General features: G+C 37.8%; 2 protein-coding genes across 2 annotated transcripts; both read left to right on the top strand.

The window, feature by feature from the left end:
* Positions 1-347: 347 nt before the first annotated feature.
* LOC122291030 lies at positions 348-1,049 on the top strand. The gene has a single exon (XM_043098680.1). The coding sequence runs from the start codon at positions 348-350 to the stop codon at positions 1,047-1,049; it is 702 nt and encodes a 233-aa protein (XP_042954614.1).
* Positions 1,050-5,175: 4,126 nt separating this feature from the next.
* On the top strand, positions 5,176-5,931 carry LOC122291029. Its single transcript, XM_043098679.1, has one exon. The coding sequence runs from the start codon at positions 5,176-5,178 to the stop codon at positions 5,929-5,931; it is 756 nt and encodes a 251-aa protein (XP_042954613.1).
* The last annotated feature ends 11,573 nt before the right edge of the window (positions 5,932-17,504 follow it).

The following is a 17,504-nucleotide window of genomic DNA, read 5'->3' as shown; positions in this document are numbered from 1 at the left end:
GAGGAGAATACACAGTGAGGAGTGCTTATAGGCTGTTCTGGTCTATAAAGAACCATAGGGTAGAAGGGGGTTGCTCAAACTATCAGGCACTGCGGGGATTCTGGAAGCAGTTATGGTCAATGCCAATACCACACAGGGTTAGAGTCTTCTCTTGGAGAGCATGCAAGCATGGACTGCCCACCTTGCAAAACCTGAGGGTCAGGAAGGTTGTTTCTGAAGATACCTGCAAGTTCTGCCATGAGGGAAGGGAAGACACAAGTCATGCTCTGATATATTGTCCATCCATTTTACCCTTATGGAAGTCTTTGTTTGGTTTTTTATTTCGGGGAGGAAACTAGCAGGGGTTTATGGAGATAGCCATGAGAGTGACAAAGGAAGGGCAGCCAAGAGATCTTGAGAAGTTTTTTCTTATGGCCTGGTCCTTTTGGTATAGAAGGAACCTTTTTTACTTTGAAGAGCAGGTTCAGCACCCACAACAGTCTGTGGATCATGCCATGTCTTTATTTAAGGAGTCTCGAGAAGCTCAAGCCAGCACTAAACAGAACATGGTAAGGGATATGAGGTGGAAACCCCCCCCTATAGGAGCTCTAAAAATCAACACGGATGGGGCTATGTTTCAGGGATGCTGTACCTCAGGTGTGGGAGTTATCTTAAGAGATGAAAAAGGAAAGGTAATTCTGGCTGCGTGTAAAAAAGAACCTGAGTTCTCTGACCCTATGGAAGTGGAGCTTCTTGCCATCCTGAGGGGGCTACAGCTGTGTATCCCGTTGGGCATTGGTGAGTTGATTGTGGAAACAGACTCAATGCTCAGTGTAAGAGCCTTAACAGCAGAAGGGGAGTCCATGTCTCCCCATGGTAACCTGATCTATTCCATACTCAGCCTCTCTAAACAGCTACCAAAGGTGACATTCCAACATGCCGGCAGAGTGCACAATGCAGCAGCTGATGGTCTAGCAAAACTAGCAAGATTTGTAGAGGATTTAACAGTTTGGTGGGAATCAATTCCCGAGTGTATCTCCCAAATTGTTTGGCATGAGGCTAGCTTGTAATTCTCTAGATGACTCTATTTTATGAATGAATGAGAGTTGTTATCAAAAAAAAAAAAAACTATCTCCAATAATTAAAAACACACTTCTAGTACCATAGTATGTGATAACACTAACTATGTGGTTAGATTAAAACCTATACGATTGATAGATTCATGTAAACTTATGAGGTCTTCACGAGGTTCTAAAAACCAATAGAAATTTCATAATTGAATTTCTAGCGGGCTATGATAATAATGGACTTCTAGAATTAGGAAGAATTACTTGTAGCCTCAGCATGGTCCATAAATTTTCAATTGTTAACAATCTCCATGCAAATTTCATGTGATGGGACCTCTGCACTTCATGGAAGTTTATCATGCCAAGTCCCCCTTCCTTGTAAGGTTTTCATATTGGATCCCAAGCAAACAATTTCATCCTTGGTTTTCCATTTAATTCTTCCCAAAAAAATGTAGAAATCAAAGAGTTGAGTCTTTTGAAAACCTTCATAGGCACATTTGAAACAACCAAATGGTGTGTAGCCATACATGATAAAACATGTTTCATGAGCATAAGCCTGCCACCTTGAGACAGTAAATGCAATTTCTAGCAAGCTACTTTTTTTCAAATCTTCTCAACAAGTGGTTCCAAGTCTCTTGATGTAAGACGTCCTTCAACTAGAGGGACCCCAAAGTAGGTGACTGGGAACTTTCCTTCCACCAAACCAGTTGATCTCATGAGATTACGACACCGCATAGTAGTAAAGGTCTTTAGGAAAAATAAAGCCGATTTTTCCTTATTGATTGATAGCCCAGACCACTTTTCATATACCTTTAAGGTTTTTATAAGCCTATGAACTGAGCACTTGGCACCATTCACAAAAACTAAAAGATCATTCGCATACAGTAAATGTGTGACAAGAGGTGCACCCACAGGATGAGAAAAACATCCAAATCAACCCTCTTCAAAATTCTTCCAAAGTAATCTTGACAACACCTCCTCCATAATAATAAATAAATATGGAGATAGGGGATCACCTTATCTTAGACCTCGAGTCAGTTGGAAGAAACCCTTGAAAGTCCCATTCATCATAATGGAGGACCAAGGGGACTGAACACACTCCCTTACAAGATTACAAACCTGATTAGAAAAGCCAAAAGATGTTAACACATTCGATAAAAATTGCCAATTTATGTGATCATAGGCTTTGGCCATATCAATCTTCACCATAATGTTGCCACCCTTTGCTTTCTTATTTAGAGAGTGAACCAATTCCTAAGCCAAAGTGATGTTTTCAAAGATGCTGCAACCCGGAATAAATGCTCCTTCTTCCTGAGAAGTCAACTGAGATAAATAAGGTGTTATCCTTTGCACGAGAACCTTAGAAAAAAATCTTATACGCAACTAAACAAAGGCTGATAGGACGAAACTTGTCAAAAATCTTATGATCCTCTACCTTCAAAATCAACACCAAATAAGAAACCGTGTAAAATCTAGGTATAGTAGAACCTGAAAATAACTCCTTGGCTGCCTCAACAACATCCTCTTTGGTCAAATCCCAGCAACTTAAATAGAAACTCGAGACAAAACCATCCGGTCCAGGTGAGCTCTCTTTCAGAATTGATTTCAAAGTAGCCAAAATCTTAGTCTTAGACAGGGCTATAGCAAGAGCCAAATTATTTTCCTCAGATATAGACCACTGTATAAAAGGTGCGAGATCCACATTTTCAACAATAGAATCATTTGAAAGATAGTTCTAAAAATAATTTAAAGATTCCTGATGGACCTGTTCTGACGAGTTCAAAACGACTCTATTCTCTAGCCGCATATTCTGTATGACATTATTTTTTCTCCATTGGTTAACAATTGCAAGGATGTATTTTCCATTCTGGTTGCCCTATAAAAGCCAACTCTTTTTTGCCAATTGAGAGAGTCTGGATTCTTCACTTCGTTCCATTGTATCTAGTTCAAGTTTAGCCACAAAAAAATCTCATTCTACCTCATTATCATAGCCCCCTTGTAATGAAGTCTCTAAGACCTCCAATCTCTCTTCTAATTCTTTAATGCTTTGCCCCACATGCCCAAATACCTGTTTAATCCAAGCTCATAGCGCAAGCTTCATTTTTTTCAATTTTTCCACCCACCTTACAGGAGTCACAAATGTAGTTGGTTCCTTCCATACTTCTTCCACACATCGTAAAAAATTTGAATTAGATACCCATATATTTTGAAAGTGAAAAGGATGAGAGTTGTAGCTTATGACAATAATCCGATGTCTTCCGTTGAAGATATTCAAAGAAATCTGAATGAAACCAATTTACGAAATGGGTATTAATCAGTACTCTATCAAGCCTTGCCTAGCTTCGAGTCTGCCCCTCTTGGCCATTACACCATGACAGTCACTGTCCCAATAAACCATAGTGGTCGTATTATTCTGCATCCAAGGTGAAATGATCATAGAGTACGCAGTTACTGCAAACACAAAGAGAAACTTGCAAGACACCAATCCACAGTCTTCGTCATTTACCCAAAAAAGAGAAGATGATGAAAGACCTATAAGATTGCACACTCATTGAATATAAGACCTTTAAGATTGTGTCATTTGTCGTATTCTTCACTGAGCTTAATGTTTGAAGTTGTAAATTGCAAAAATTTGGTTGTTTAGGGTGCACAATGTCGACAATTCAGTTGTTTTGGCATGAAATTAGCGACCTTACCAACTTATTTTGAACAGTGAATGCTTACGATCCAAGTTTTTCAATTTTGGAATTATAACAAAGAAAACCACTAAAATTTATTTTTATTTCCTCATAAAAATAAAAACAAAAAAGAAGGAATGGTTGTTGGTGGCTTTGAAGGGAGGTGGGGGATACTCTCCATGTAGGTCTTCTATCCTATTTGGCTTTGAAGGGAGGTAGGGATTATCTCCATGCAGGTCTCCTATCCTATGTGATGGCTGGTTCATCCCACCCTCTCGAGGGAGGGTGACTCCCCACCCTATTTCTGCTAGAACTTTTCAAATATACCCTTTTTTTCGGCCAAAAGGAGGGCGGCACCTCTGGCACTTTATTAAAAAATGGTCTCACTTATGGCTGGGGAATATCTTTTACACCTAAAAATCAAAGCAATAACACAACCAAAAAAAAAAAAATTCAAATAAACGAACAATACAATCTAACATGTGGCAATCCCGCCTTATCCAACTTGAACATTCCCTTCAACCTACGTGGCAGAGAAATAAAGTCAGAAAAAGTGCTATTATAGCCTTCCTTGCCCCTTCGAGTGAGGAAATTCGCCACATTATTCCCCGTGAAACTGATGATTAATGTTGAAATACACGTTTCTTACCAAAATCAATAAGTCATCCCAATAATCCCATAAATACCATGCCATGCACTGTCGACTACTAAACCAAGTAATAGTCAACTTGGAGTTGCTTTCAATAATTATCTGATTAAAACCCAACTCTTTACACAAAGTTATATTGGCTATTAACACCCTTAATTCAGCCTCATTATTGTACCGTGACCAAAATAACAAGAGAAGGCACCTATGAAATTTAATTTAATCCACCCTTCAGCCGATTTCATCCAATAGACCAATTTCGAAATAGGCCTTGAACGATCTATATATGGAACATCAAGAGCCCGAAGGATACCTCATCTCTAGCAAAAATAGGCCATTGTTTCACCATAATTGATGAAATCTTCCGTATCCAAACTTGGTCCATAGATTATCAACTGTTAACAATCTCCATGCAAATTTCATCTAAAGGGACCTTTGCACTTCATGGAAGTTTCTCATGCCAAGTCCCCCTTCCTTGTAAGGTTTGCATATTCGATCCCAAGCACACCATTCCATCCTCGGTTTCCCATTGAATTCTCCCCAAAAAAATGTAGAAATCAAAGAGTTGAGTTTTTTGAAAACCTTCATAGGCACATTTAAAACCACCAAAAGGTGTGTAGCCATACATGATAAAAACGTGTTCCAAGAGCGTAAGCCTGCCACCTTGATATGGTAAATGCAATTTCCAGCAAGCTACTTTCCTCCGACTCTTCTCAATAAGTGGCTCCAAGTTAAAAATGTTGAAAAAAATACTCCTTCCTACAAGCATTTTTCTTTCCTCTGCTAGGGTTTTCTTTCTTTCTTAATGATTGTTGCTAAGGGCCCCTTGGTGATGGTTCCTCCTCGGTTACGATCGTTTGCAGAATTGGTTCAGGATTCCCCTCAACCTATTCCTGAGGTCTTGGTTCCTTTTCAGGCTCCTAAAACGGCAGATGGGGAGGTGTGCATTTTATTCACTAAGGATGAAATTGATAAATCGGCATTTCCGTTTTGGTTGTCTATTGTTCTTAAATTTCTACGCCAAAGGCCTTCCTTAGATTCAATCAGAGCATTTATTCATTCTAGATGGGGTCTCATTAACCAACCTATTGTTTCATCAATGTTAAGACCTCGCAATGCTTTCATAAGGATGTCTTATGAGGAGGATTTTGTTAAAGCTTTAACGAGGAAGGCGACAGATATTGATGGTGTGGCTTACCGTGTTTTCAAGTGGACTATAGAATTTCAGGAGGACAAAGAACCTGTTAATGTACTTGTCTGGATTTCTTTCCCAGGCCCTCCCCCGAACTTTTATCATGACTCATTCTTGCGCAGTATTACAGCTCCACTTGGGCAATATCTGAAATGGGATAACCCTACCAAATGTGCTACACCTACAGAGGGGGCACGAGTATGTATTGGGATGGACGTTTCTAAGGAGCCTTTGACGGCATTCTGGATTGGTATCCCTCGACAGTCTCACAGTTTCTTGCAGGAAGTGATCTATGAGATGTTACCCGCATACTGCACGAAGTGCAGTATGCAAGGACATGATGACAAGACATGTAAGAGGAATGCTTAGAAAAAGGTGGGTGATCAGAACCCTAAAATTGATGGTGGAAAGGTGGATCAGAAATGGGTATGTAGAGATTAGGAAAAAAAAAAAAAACTTGCGGCGAAGGAGACGGTTATTGAGCAAAGAATTGTGGTGTTTCAAGAAGAAGAAGCAAGTGGACAAGTGACTTTTCAAGAGGGAGAAACACACAAACCAGTAGATACCCCAGAAATTGCAAACAATCTGGTTGATAAATTGAGTATTTTACGAGAGGAAGTGGAAATTATGGATGGGGTTAGTGTGCCAATGCCGGCTTCTCGCCACGAGGATCTGGGCATACAGAATGAAAAACCGTTGAAAGAGGGTGGATCCGAATTGCATGACGTACCAAATGTGATGGAGAATGCTAGTGAGTTGCAGGAACCTGCATCGATTTCTGAGGCCTTTCTTGGTGTGGATGGTCATGATGGTTTGATTGTGGATGATAACGTGGAGGAACATGGTTTGATTGTTGTGGGTGGTCACAATGGGATTCATATGGAGACAAATGATGATAATGTAGTTGTGCCAAATATCACTAGGAGAGAAGAAGGGGAAATTTAGGTTTGTTCAGAGTTAGAAATGGATAGACCCTTACAGCATTTGGCTAGAGGAAAGGATTGTCTCTCAGATTCTAGTGCACAAGTAGAGACAAATATGAGAGAAAGAAAGGTTGTTAAAATTAGGGGCTCTTCACGGGTTATAGGCAAACCCTCTAGACTTGATCTACGATGACTTCCTACTTATTTTGGAATGTAAGAGGCTTGGGTACGTCAAGAAGTAGACTGAAGAAATTACTTGTGAAATTGAAGCCTAAAGTTTTAATGCTTGCTGAGCCTATGATTTATCATAGTCGAATTCAAGTATGGAGAGATCGGTTTAACTTTGACGGTTGTGCTTCAAATGAGGTTGTGGGAGTAAAGTTGTGGCTGATGTGGATAGAAGATACTAATTTGGTAGTGCAGGCCATGGGGGATCAGTTTATTACTGTGAGAATGTTGGATAACTTGAAACCTATTTACATGACACTGGCTTATGATAAATGTTATTATCAAGGCCGTCGACGTTTATGGAATGATCTAGAAATGACTAATATGCATAATGTGCCATGGATTGTTGTTGGTGATTTCAATATCATTAGAAACGATAGTGAAAGATGTGGTGGAACGCCTAGAAACTCAGTGGCAATTGATGACTTTAACAATTCTTTTGTTATATGTGAGTTACTGGAGATGCAGTTTAGTGGGTCATCGATGTCGTGGTGCAATGGACATATTAATTTTACTCAAAGTTGGGCTTTTCTAGATCGTTGCTTCTTTAATACTTCGGGTTTTGATGAGTATCCTGAAGCTCATCTAAAATACTTGGCTAGAACGTCGTCTAATCATGCGCCCATGCATATTACGTTGGCCAGGAAGGTGGTGCCTTACGGTTTTCCATCTTTTAAATTTCAGCAAATGTGGACTTGACATGAATCTTTTCTTGAATGTGTTTCCAAGGCTTGGGCAGGAGAAGTGCTGGGCTCAGCTTTGTCCATATTGGCTTTTAAGCTTAAATCCTTAAAAGCTACTGCTCTTAGGGTCTAGAATAAACATGTGTTTGGGAGGACAGATCTGAACATTGCACATCTAGAATTGTGTATTTAGGAAATTGAAGATAATTTACAGCGCTCTTATACTCAAAGGGAGGAGATGGATCTCACTGCTTCACAGCTGGAGCTTAAGGTATGGTTGGGTAGAGAGGAACAAAGATTATCTCAACAAGCCAAACAACACTGGTTACATAAAGATGAAGCTAATTCTGGTTTCTTCCGAGCAGTCAGTTGACGTAATCATAGGTAAGTGGAAGAGATGAAACTTGCTGATGGTACTACTCTTAATACTCCTAAACAAGTACATAATGGTGCTTTGGCTTATTTTCAAAATTTTCTGGAGGCTCGGTCGATTGGTGATATGCCAAATTTGGAAGGCCTGGTTGATAAGTTGGTTACTGAGGTTGATAATGTTGAATTATGTAGAGAGCCATCTCAATAGGAAGTTAAGGAGACTATTTTCTCAATTCTGGTGGATAGTAGTCCGGGGCCCAATGGGTTTTGTTCGGGGTTTTATCGATCATGTTGGCATATTATCTACAAGGAGGTTGTTCAGGCGGTGGCAGAACTTTTAAGTGGTGCTATGCTTCCAAGATTTTATTCGGCCTCATTCTTGGTCTTAATTCCGAAAATTCTCAATCCCAATAGTTTTGATGAGTTCAAACCGATAAGTTTATGTTCGGTGTTTTGTAAGATATGTTCCAAAATTCTGGTTACTCAGTTATCTTCGATATTATCCAAACTTATTTCGCCGGAACATGGAGCATTTATTTAAGGTCTGAGTATTCTTGAAAATATTAGTTTGACCCAAGAGATGTTCCATTGTTTAAACAAATCATCTTGAGGGGGGGGGGGGGGGGGGGGAATGTTGTGATGAAGATTGATATGGCCAAAGCATATGATAGCATTGATTGGGATTTTCTTCTACATATGTTGTATTCCTTTGGTTTCTCTAAGTCGGTTTGTGGGATTATTCAAGGCATCACTACTCCTTGGTACTCAGTGGTAATGAATGGAATTCCTCAAGGTTTTTTCAAGGGTGGCCGAGGATTAACACAGGGTGATCCATTATCCCCATATTTATTTATTCTAGTCGAGGAGATCCTTTCTAGGATGTTAAAAAGGATGTTAAAACAACAAATAGAATTGGGGAAGATTATACCTTTTTATCATCCGAGGGGAGCTCCTATTACTTCCCATCTGCTTTATGCGGATGATATAGTGATTTTTGCAGTTGGTGGAAAGGCATCTATGAAGTCTATCTCCAAGGTTCTCAAGCAATATGGAGAATGGTTGGGTCAAATGGTGAATGAGAGGAAATCTTCTATATATTTCTCAAAACATGTGTCCACAGTTGAGCGTCGAATGATTCTACACTTAACTGGTTTTAGTGAAGGCGAATTTCCCTTCAATTATTTGAGTATTCCGATAGTCTCGGGAAGACTCCTTGTGGCACATTTTGAAGGAATAATAAACAGAGTTCGAGATTGAATAGAGGGGTAGAAGGCTAGACTTTTGTCCAGTGGTGCTCGCCTATTACTTTTAAAGCATGTTTTGCAAAGCATTCTTATTCACTGCCTCTCAATTTTACACACTCCTAAGGTGGTGATGGATAAATTGAAGCGAATTTGAGTACTTTCTTTTGGGGAGTTAGAGATGGGAAGCCGAAAAAAAATGGTGGGCTTGGGAGGAACTCTGTAGGCCAGTTACTGAATGGGGCGTTGGACTATGTAATTTGCATGAGGTTCAGGTTTCACATCATACGAAATTGGTTTGGAACTTATTACATGGTAATTCGATTTCGTCGAAGTTTTTTCTTGCTAAATATGTAGGCCAGAAACATATTTCTATTGTGGACCCTTCAAAAGTTTCAAAATGCTGGAAAATGTTATTGCATAATTCGCCGGTAGTGCAAAAATTTTCTCAGTGGAAGGTCAGAGAAGGAAATTTATCTTTTTGGCATGACAAGTGGTCTTCGGATAGCCCTCTTATTGATCACCATGAAGCTAGAGACTCACCAACCTTATTATTAGCAGATTGCAAGACTGAAAGTGGATGGAAGGTGGAAGCTTTTGATTGGCTGGTTGGGATGGAAAAATCAAAACAGATCATTGCATAATTGGGAAGAGTGAAGCAAGGGAAAGATGTGATTAGAGATTAGAGAAGTGACTAGAGATTTTAAAGGAAACTTGGTTTCTGGTTTTGCTATAAACACTAGTATTTGGTCCAACAACTTTGCTGAATTTATGGGCTTGCCACCATTCACAAAAACTAAAAGATCATCCGCATACAGTAAATGTGTGAGAAGAGGCCCACCCACAGGATGAGAAAAACATCCAATTCGACACTCTTCAAAATTCTTGCGAAGTAATCTTGACAACACCTCTGCCATAATAATAAATAAATATGGAGATAGCGGATCACCTTATTGTAGACCCTGAGCCAGTTGGAAGAAACCCTTGAAAGTCCCATTCATCATAATGGAGAACAAAGGGGACTGAACACACTCCCTTACAAGATTACAAACCTGATGAGAAAAGCCAATAGATGTTAACACATTCAATAAAAATTGCCAATTTACGCAATTATAGGCTTTGGCCGTATCAATGTTCACCATAATGTTGCCACCCTTTGTTTTCTTATTCAGAGAGTGAACCAATTCCTAAGCCAAAGTGATGTTTTCAAAGATGTTGCGGCCTTGAATAAACTCTCCTTATTCATGAGAAATCAACTGAGATAAATAAGGTGTCATCATTTGCACGAGAACCTTAGAAGAAATATTATACACAACTGAACAAAGGCTAATAGGTCAGAAATTGTCAAAACTCTTAGGATCCTCTACCTTCGAAATCAACACCAGATATGATGCCGTGTAAAATCTAGGTAAAGCAGAACTTGAAAAGAACTCCTTGGCTGCCTCAACAACATCCTCTTTGATCAAATCACATCAACTTAAATAGAAACCCGAGCCAAACTCATCCAGTCCAGGTGAGCTCTATTTCAGAATTGATTTCAAAGCAGCCAAAATCTCAGTCTCAGACAGGGCTATAGCAAGAGCCAAATTATTTTCCTCAGATATAGAGCACTATATATGAGGTGTGAGATCCACATCTTCTACAATAGAATTATTTGAAAGAGAGTTTTGAAAATAATTTAAAGCTTCTTGATGGACCTGTTCTGGCAAGTTCAAAATGACTCCATTCTCTAGCCGCATGTTCTGTATGACTTTATTTTTTTTCCATTCTAGACGCCCTCTAAAAGCCACCTCCTTTTTGCCAACTGAGAGAGTCTGGATTCTTCACGTCATTCCCATGAATCCAGTTCAAGTTTAGTCACCAAGAAATCACATTCTACCTCATTATCATAGCCCCCTTATAACTGACTCTCTAAGACCTCCAATCTCTCTTCTAATTATTTAATGGTCTGCCCCACATGCCCAAATACCTATTTAATCCAAGCTCGTAGCGCAAGCTTTATTTTTTTCAATTTTTTTGCCAACCTTACAAGACTCACAGAGGTAGTAGGTTCCTTCCATACTTCTTCCACACATCGCAAAAAATCTTCATGAGATACCCACATATTTTGAAAGCGAAAAGGATGATGGTCGTAGCTTACTACTGGTTTTTGGGAGTGAATGAGCATAGGACAATGATCTGATGTCTTCCGTTGAAGATATTCAAAGAAAACTGAATGAAACCTATTTGCGAAATGGGTATTAATCAATGCTCTATCAAGCCTTGCCTAGCTTCGAGTCTACCCCTCATGGCCATTACACCACCACGACGGTCGGCATCCCATAACCTGAAGCTCCAATAAATCACAGTGGTCAATACAATTATTAAAATTTGCCATAGAAGCTAGCAGCGTTGGATGGCCACCCACTCTTTCACTATCTTCCCAGATAATATTGAAGTCCCCTACCACAAGCCAAAGGGACTCATTGGCATCAACCACCTCTAAACTTTGCCATAGCTCTCTACATTCCACAGCCCCATCCACAACCAAGGCCATCTGTTGTTCTATCACATGCTCTTTCTTCCCCTCCTTTGCTACCCCATCTGCAACTCCATCCGTAACCAAAGCCATGGTTTGCTCCATCGTGTGTTCTTTCTCTCCCTGCTTCTCAAACCCACCTGCCACCCGATCCGCCACCAAGCTGACTTGCTCCTTCTCACTGGTTTCTTCTTTCACACTAGTTTTTTCCTTCCATACTCACTGGTTCTTGATCTGCACACGGTTACTTATCCCCCCTCCTATCTTGTGTTGCGTCTCCCCCTTACGACAAACCACTTTCGTATACACAGATTTTAATTAAGGGATTTTTCCCGAAAAAATGCCTATCAAAAGATGTGACTTCAAAACAATATAACGAACAATTTTATGGAAAAAAATATATACAACTTTTCAGAGATGTAAATAAACAAACATATGAAGCCAATAGAAATCAAATAAAATAAACCAAAGTAAACCTTAGTAATAATGTCTTTTTTTTTTTTTTTGTTATTTTTAGATATATTAAATTATGTTTTTATAATTCAATATAATTTTAAAGAAATAATTTCATTTTTCTTGTGAATTTATTTTAATGTATGGTTTATCTCAATAAATTAGTCTTTTTAATTGTTTTTCAATATTTAAAAAATTAAATTTGATAAGTCCATAGTTTGAGCTTGTAACATATTCGTTTGAATGTCAAAAAAATAAATAAATGGCAGCCAAATTTGTTAGATCAGTTCGAATCATATACTATGTTTGTTCTACTTTTTGGACAAAATGTAGACATCGTCCCAAATAAGCAAATTTTAGGATGAAATTTTGTTTGAAAATTTTTTTCATTCCACACACATTTCATCGTAAAACATAAATTTATTGATGTCTTTTTATTTTTTTCTCATTTCTCAAGGGAATTTATATTTTTTTCTTTTCTTAAGTTTAATATTTTATTAATTTTTTTGTTTTTTTTTTGCAAAGTAGGGTTTTAGCTTTATATTTTTCAATTCATTATGGCTTTTTTTAATATTTATACAATGGGTATTGTGGACTAAAAACATAATGTCATAATTAAAAGAAAAACAAATAAGGGTGGTTGCCAACTTACGAAAGAGTTCTGCCAGGGACAACCGTCATGCGGAATAGAGGGACAACCAGCAACTTTTTGTAATGTTTCGTGTGATGCCCCAACGACCAATGCCAAGTGTGCGTACATGCAAAAAGTGTACAATAAGGGTCGCAGAGGATAATTAAAAGTTAGTCAACTAAGTAATAGAATTTTAAATACAAATTTTCCAAAATAAAAAAGTGGGAAATCCAAATACAGTAATCTGATAAAATATAATACAAATCCAAAATACATAACAAAAGTGGGAAATCAATCCCAAAACATGGAAAATGACCTAGGTCACTCCTCTGGTGGAGTTGATCCCACGGGCTCAATGTCCTCGTCTGCATCAACATTTACGATTCGATAAAACAGAATAGTAGGGTTCGAATACCACGTGAGATTGTGAATGAGGTAAGTAACCAACCAAACAACTCACAAGATAAAAATACATTAATGCAACTAACATATATGCGTGCATATGCTCAAATATACATCAAACCCAAAACATCATTTTTTTTTTTGAAAATAAATATTTTTCCAACATACTCCAAAATTTCCATTTGGCCAAAAATCATTCGATTAAAATAAACTGCCATTTTTCCAAAAAACGGCCCGAGTTTAAACTGCTAGTAATCTTGTATGCACCATGATCTCCCTTAGGGACTATCCGCATAGCCTGGCTCCCTTCGTCCCACCACGGGTAACGACCATGTGCATGACTTCGTAACAAATGATGCCCAGTTCTGTGCCTAGTGCATTCGTGGCCAAGCATCCTCTAGCCCCTGTCAATAGAGGGGCCATAGAGTCAACATGAGACCCTTACCATCCAGTTTGATTCCGTTATCGCCCAGCAACAACCTAGGGGACGTCACCCAATATATTACGCTCCCGAGTTTCCAGAGGAGCTCCATCGAGATAATGTCCCATCTCGGCTTGTGGTCGTGATATGTATGCACCCAAAATTAGTTCTCCACACAAAAACCAAGTTTGCCACAGTAGCACATGGAGGAGAACTCGTGGATTCTAGTGTGTTGCGAAGAGAGATACTGGCTGAGAGATAGAGGTGGGTTCTAGTGGGGTGGCAGTCATTAGCATAAGAGGGGCGGTGACGACCAAGGTACATGGCGGCGCTGGGCTCGGGGAAGGGGAATGCACGAAGGACAAGAGCAAAGGGAGGGGGGTCGTGCGGGAGGTAGGGGAAAAAGGAGAAGAAGAGAAGAAAAGGAGAAAGAGGAAAGGAAAAGGGAAAAAGAAAAAGGAAGAGAAAGAAAATAGATCCCGTCTATTCAACTCAGGTCTTAAAAATAATCCAACGAAAAGAATTTCAAAATGGCAATTTACAGCAATAGTTTGAACGTAGTGACTAAGTAAATAAAATAATAAAATACAACAATAAAATAATTTAAAATAAAGAGAAATTTAAAGAATAAACAATGATTAATAACAATAAAGCACATTGAATTTAAATTTTACAGTTAGAAATAATTAAATCATATAACTAAAATCATATAAAATGAAATAATTATTTAATTAAAATACACATAAATATAGCGTATCACACTATTTTTGCTGATTTGAGGATCAATAACACGAAAAGGGAAAACACAAAAAGAAATACACAGACGTAGCTCTTGTAAATTAGAAATTTCATTTTACGTTGGAGCATCTATTCGTTTTGCATCTGTGTTAGAGCTTTTCTTCGTGGGTTCTTCCACACATGGGCGAAATGGGCTGCATTAGGGTTTATTCGAAATCTTTTAAAGGATTTGAATAGAGTTGTGCAAATCGATTTGCTTTGCGTTTAAGTTAGGGCTTTTCTTCGTGCATTGGTTCTTCCACAAATTGGAGAAAAGGGTTGTATCTGAGTTTTGTCTGCAAATCGATATGCTTTGCATTTGAGTTTGAGCTTTTAAATTCATGGGTTCTTCCACCGAATCTTGCATCCAAGAAAAGAAAGAAAAGGCAAAAAGTTTAGAATTTTCTTCCATCCTAATCAAACTCACAAAGCAAAAAGTAAAAAACAAAAAACAAAAGAAAGTTCTGAGAAGAATTGATCAACTCTGAAACTTGACGCTCTAAGTACTCTAAGTTATCACTACAAACAATTAAAAAGCACAATATCCCGTGCCCTCGAATGGAAGAAAAATTATGTAGAAAAATAAAAGCAAAACTCTTCCAGCTTGTTTGATTCGATCACCATGCACGTAAATGCAACATTCTCAAAACAAAGTTCTAATCCACACCATTGTTGTCCTAAAAATATATATATATATATATAAATAAAATTGTAGAGAAGTTTCAGTAAAAAAAAAAAAAAAAAAAAGCTAAAACATACCAATCAAGGACCATGACCAATGATTTTATGTTTGAAACAAATATAGACTAACTATTAAACTTCTCTCTCTTTGTACACAGATTTTTATTAAGAGATGTTTCGAAATAAATGTCAATCAAAAGATGTGACTTCAAAACAATATAACGAACACTTTTTATGAAAAAAATATATACAACTGTTGAAAGTTTGTAATAAACAAACATATGTAGCCAATATAAATCAAATAAAAAAATCAAAATGATAAAAACAAAAATAATGAATGTCTTCCTTTTTTCGTTATTTTTGGATATATATTAAATTATGTTTTTATAATTGAATATAATTTTAAAGAAGTAATTTCATCTTTCTTGTGAAATTATTTTAATGTATGGTTTATCTCAATAAATTAGTCTTTTTAATTGTTTTTCTACATTTAAAAAATTAAATTATGTAAGTCTACAATTCAAGCTTGTAACATATTCACTTGAATGAAGAAAAGAAAATAGAAATGGCAGCCAAATTTGTTAGATCAGTTCGAACGATATACTATGTTTGTGCTACTTTTGGGAGAGAACATGCACATCGTCCCAAATAACCATCTTTTAGGATGAAATTTTGTTCGGAAATTTTGTTCATTCCACACACATTTTATCCCAAAACATAAGTTTAGTACTTTATTTATTTTTACCTTTTTTTTGCAAAGTATAGTTTTAGCTTTATATTTTTGTATTCATTCCGACTTTTTTAATGTTTATACTATGGGTATTGTGGGACTAAAGACATCATGTTATAATTAAAAGAAAAACAAATTAACAAGGTTGATTGCTCACTTACCAAAACATTGTTTGGGTTGCCCAATGTGGCATAGCCTTAGGCCATGCATGTTTCCCATTGGTTCCGTAACCTTGGCGGCAGTCACCCTTTGGTTATAATAATATATGTATTACAACGGATTGGCCACACCATTTTCTTTTCCTTTTCTTTATTACCAAAGGACATGAGAAATAACATCAGGGAATGATCCCCGCCATATAGTACTTATAATATTGGTAACATTCCAAGCAAACTTTCCAAGCCTATGTACGACTTCATTTCCCAATCTCCCAACATGTTGAACTTTGCAGCTACTAAACCTCTATATCAATTCTCGAGCATCTTTGATTATATTACCTAGCAGAAGCATAGAATCTTCTGTACGTTGAAGATCTTGCACCATTAAAAAGTGAATCACTTTCTAAAATAAGATCCTTAATTCCCAAGTGAACACTTAGCATTGCTAGCAATTCAATCTTTATTGGATGATTCACCTCATGCTACTTCCTGCTTACTACCATAATCACTGCCCCTTGGTCATCACAAAGAATAATCCCTACACCTGCACTCTGTTGATCAGCGAACATAGCACCATCCACATTTAGTTTCATAACCCTTGTGGTGGAGGCTCCATCGACAACAACTCTGTTCATCTTCAGTGGCTTTCCTTTGACTTCTTTATAATTCTTCTGCACAGCAAGGGCATGACCAATCACTTGATTAGGTAACAAGTTCTTATCCTCATAAACCATCTTATTTATTCTATACCAGAAACTCCATGCAATTAGAAAGAAAAGCTCAATTTCCACTATGCTACATTTTCCATTTACCTAAATGGCCATCCCCACAAACTCTTGATGAGAGTCAGTTAATTGAAATGTAGGAAAACCTTTTCCCATCTTTCTTGCAGCATGAGACAATAATATAAGGCATGAGCAGTATCTTCTCTCACACCTTTACATAGCTAATAGTTTATCCTCAGGCAACACCTTCCTCTTCTTTAGATTGTGTTTAGTTGTTGGCCCCTCTTTACAATCTCCAAGCAAAAACTTTCACCTTATTTGGGATTGTGAAAGTGATTCATTATTATTTGGGTTTGTTCGTGTTTGTGCCCTGCCACAAACACGAACAAACCGTCAAACAGAATTTCGTAAAGCCACTGCTCAATAGAGCTTCATAAAGCCAGGCTGATAAAACAGAATTTCAATTAGATCGTCACGAGCTTACTCAATTTTTTGAACAACGAGGAAGTGGCTGAATTTGCAGTTGTTGTATGGAGTATATGTGAAAAGAGGAATGAATTTATTTTTAGCAAGAAAAAGATAAGGCTGCAAGCACAACTGCTATTATAAGCATATGGGAAGCTCCTCCATAGGATATTTTCAAGATAAAATTGGGATGCTGATATCTACAAGAGTCTGTGCAAGGTGAGACTATGAGTTGTTATCCGTGACTGGGAGAGAAGGGTTCCAGCAACCACGATAATAAATAGCCATCTGGATCCTGCCTATCTCCTTGTTGAAACATATGCAGCTCTACAAGCAACGAGATTTTCCAATGATCTGGGATTTCTCTTTTACCCTTTGCGTTTCGTACGCTTGAATGCTTATCTTTTTATCTTTTCGTTTTCATTATCTAATACCTTTTAATTCAAGACTTATCCTTCTTTCTTCACTACTTCTATTCTAAATAGAAGTCTATTTGCACACCTCAATCTCATATTAGGGGCTGATAAATAGCAT

This window comes from Carya illinoinensis, chromosome 13 (assembly GCF_018687715.1).
Source record: "Carya illinoinensis cultivar Pawnee chromosome 13, C.illinoinensisPawnee_v1, whole genome shotgun sequence".
NCBI lineage: Eukaryota > Viridiplantae > Streptophyta > Magnoliopsida > Fagales > Juglandaceae > Carya > Carya illinoinensis.
The sequence above is the reverse complement of the archived record's forward strand: the minus strand, read 5'-3'. Positions and strand labels throughout refer to the sequence as shown.

What these genes read in the sequence shown, in the direction of transcription:
- LOC122291030 (XM_043098680.1), top strand. Translation starts at nt 348, where the DNA reads ATGGAGATAGCCATGAGAGTGACAAAGGAAGGGCAGCCAAGAGATCTT.
- LOC122291029 (XM_043098679.1), top strand. Translation starts at nt 5,176, where the DNA reads ATGATTGTTGCTAAGGGCCCCTTGGTGATGGTTCCTCCTCGGTTACGA.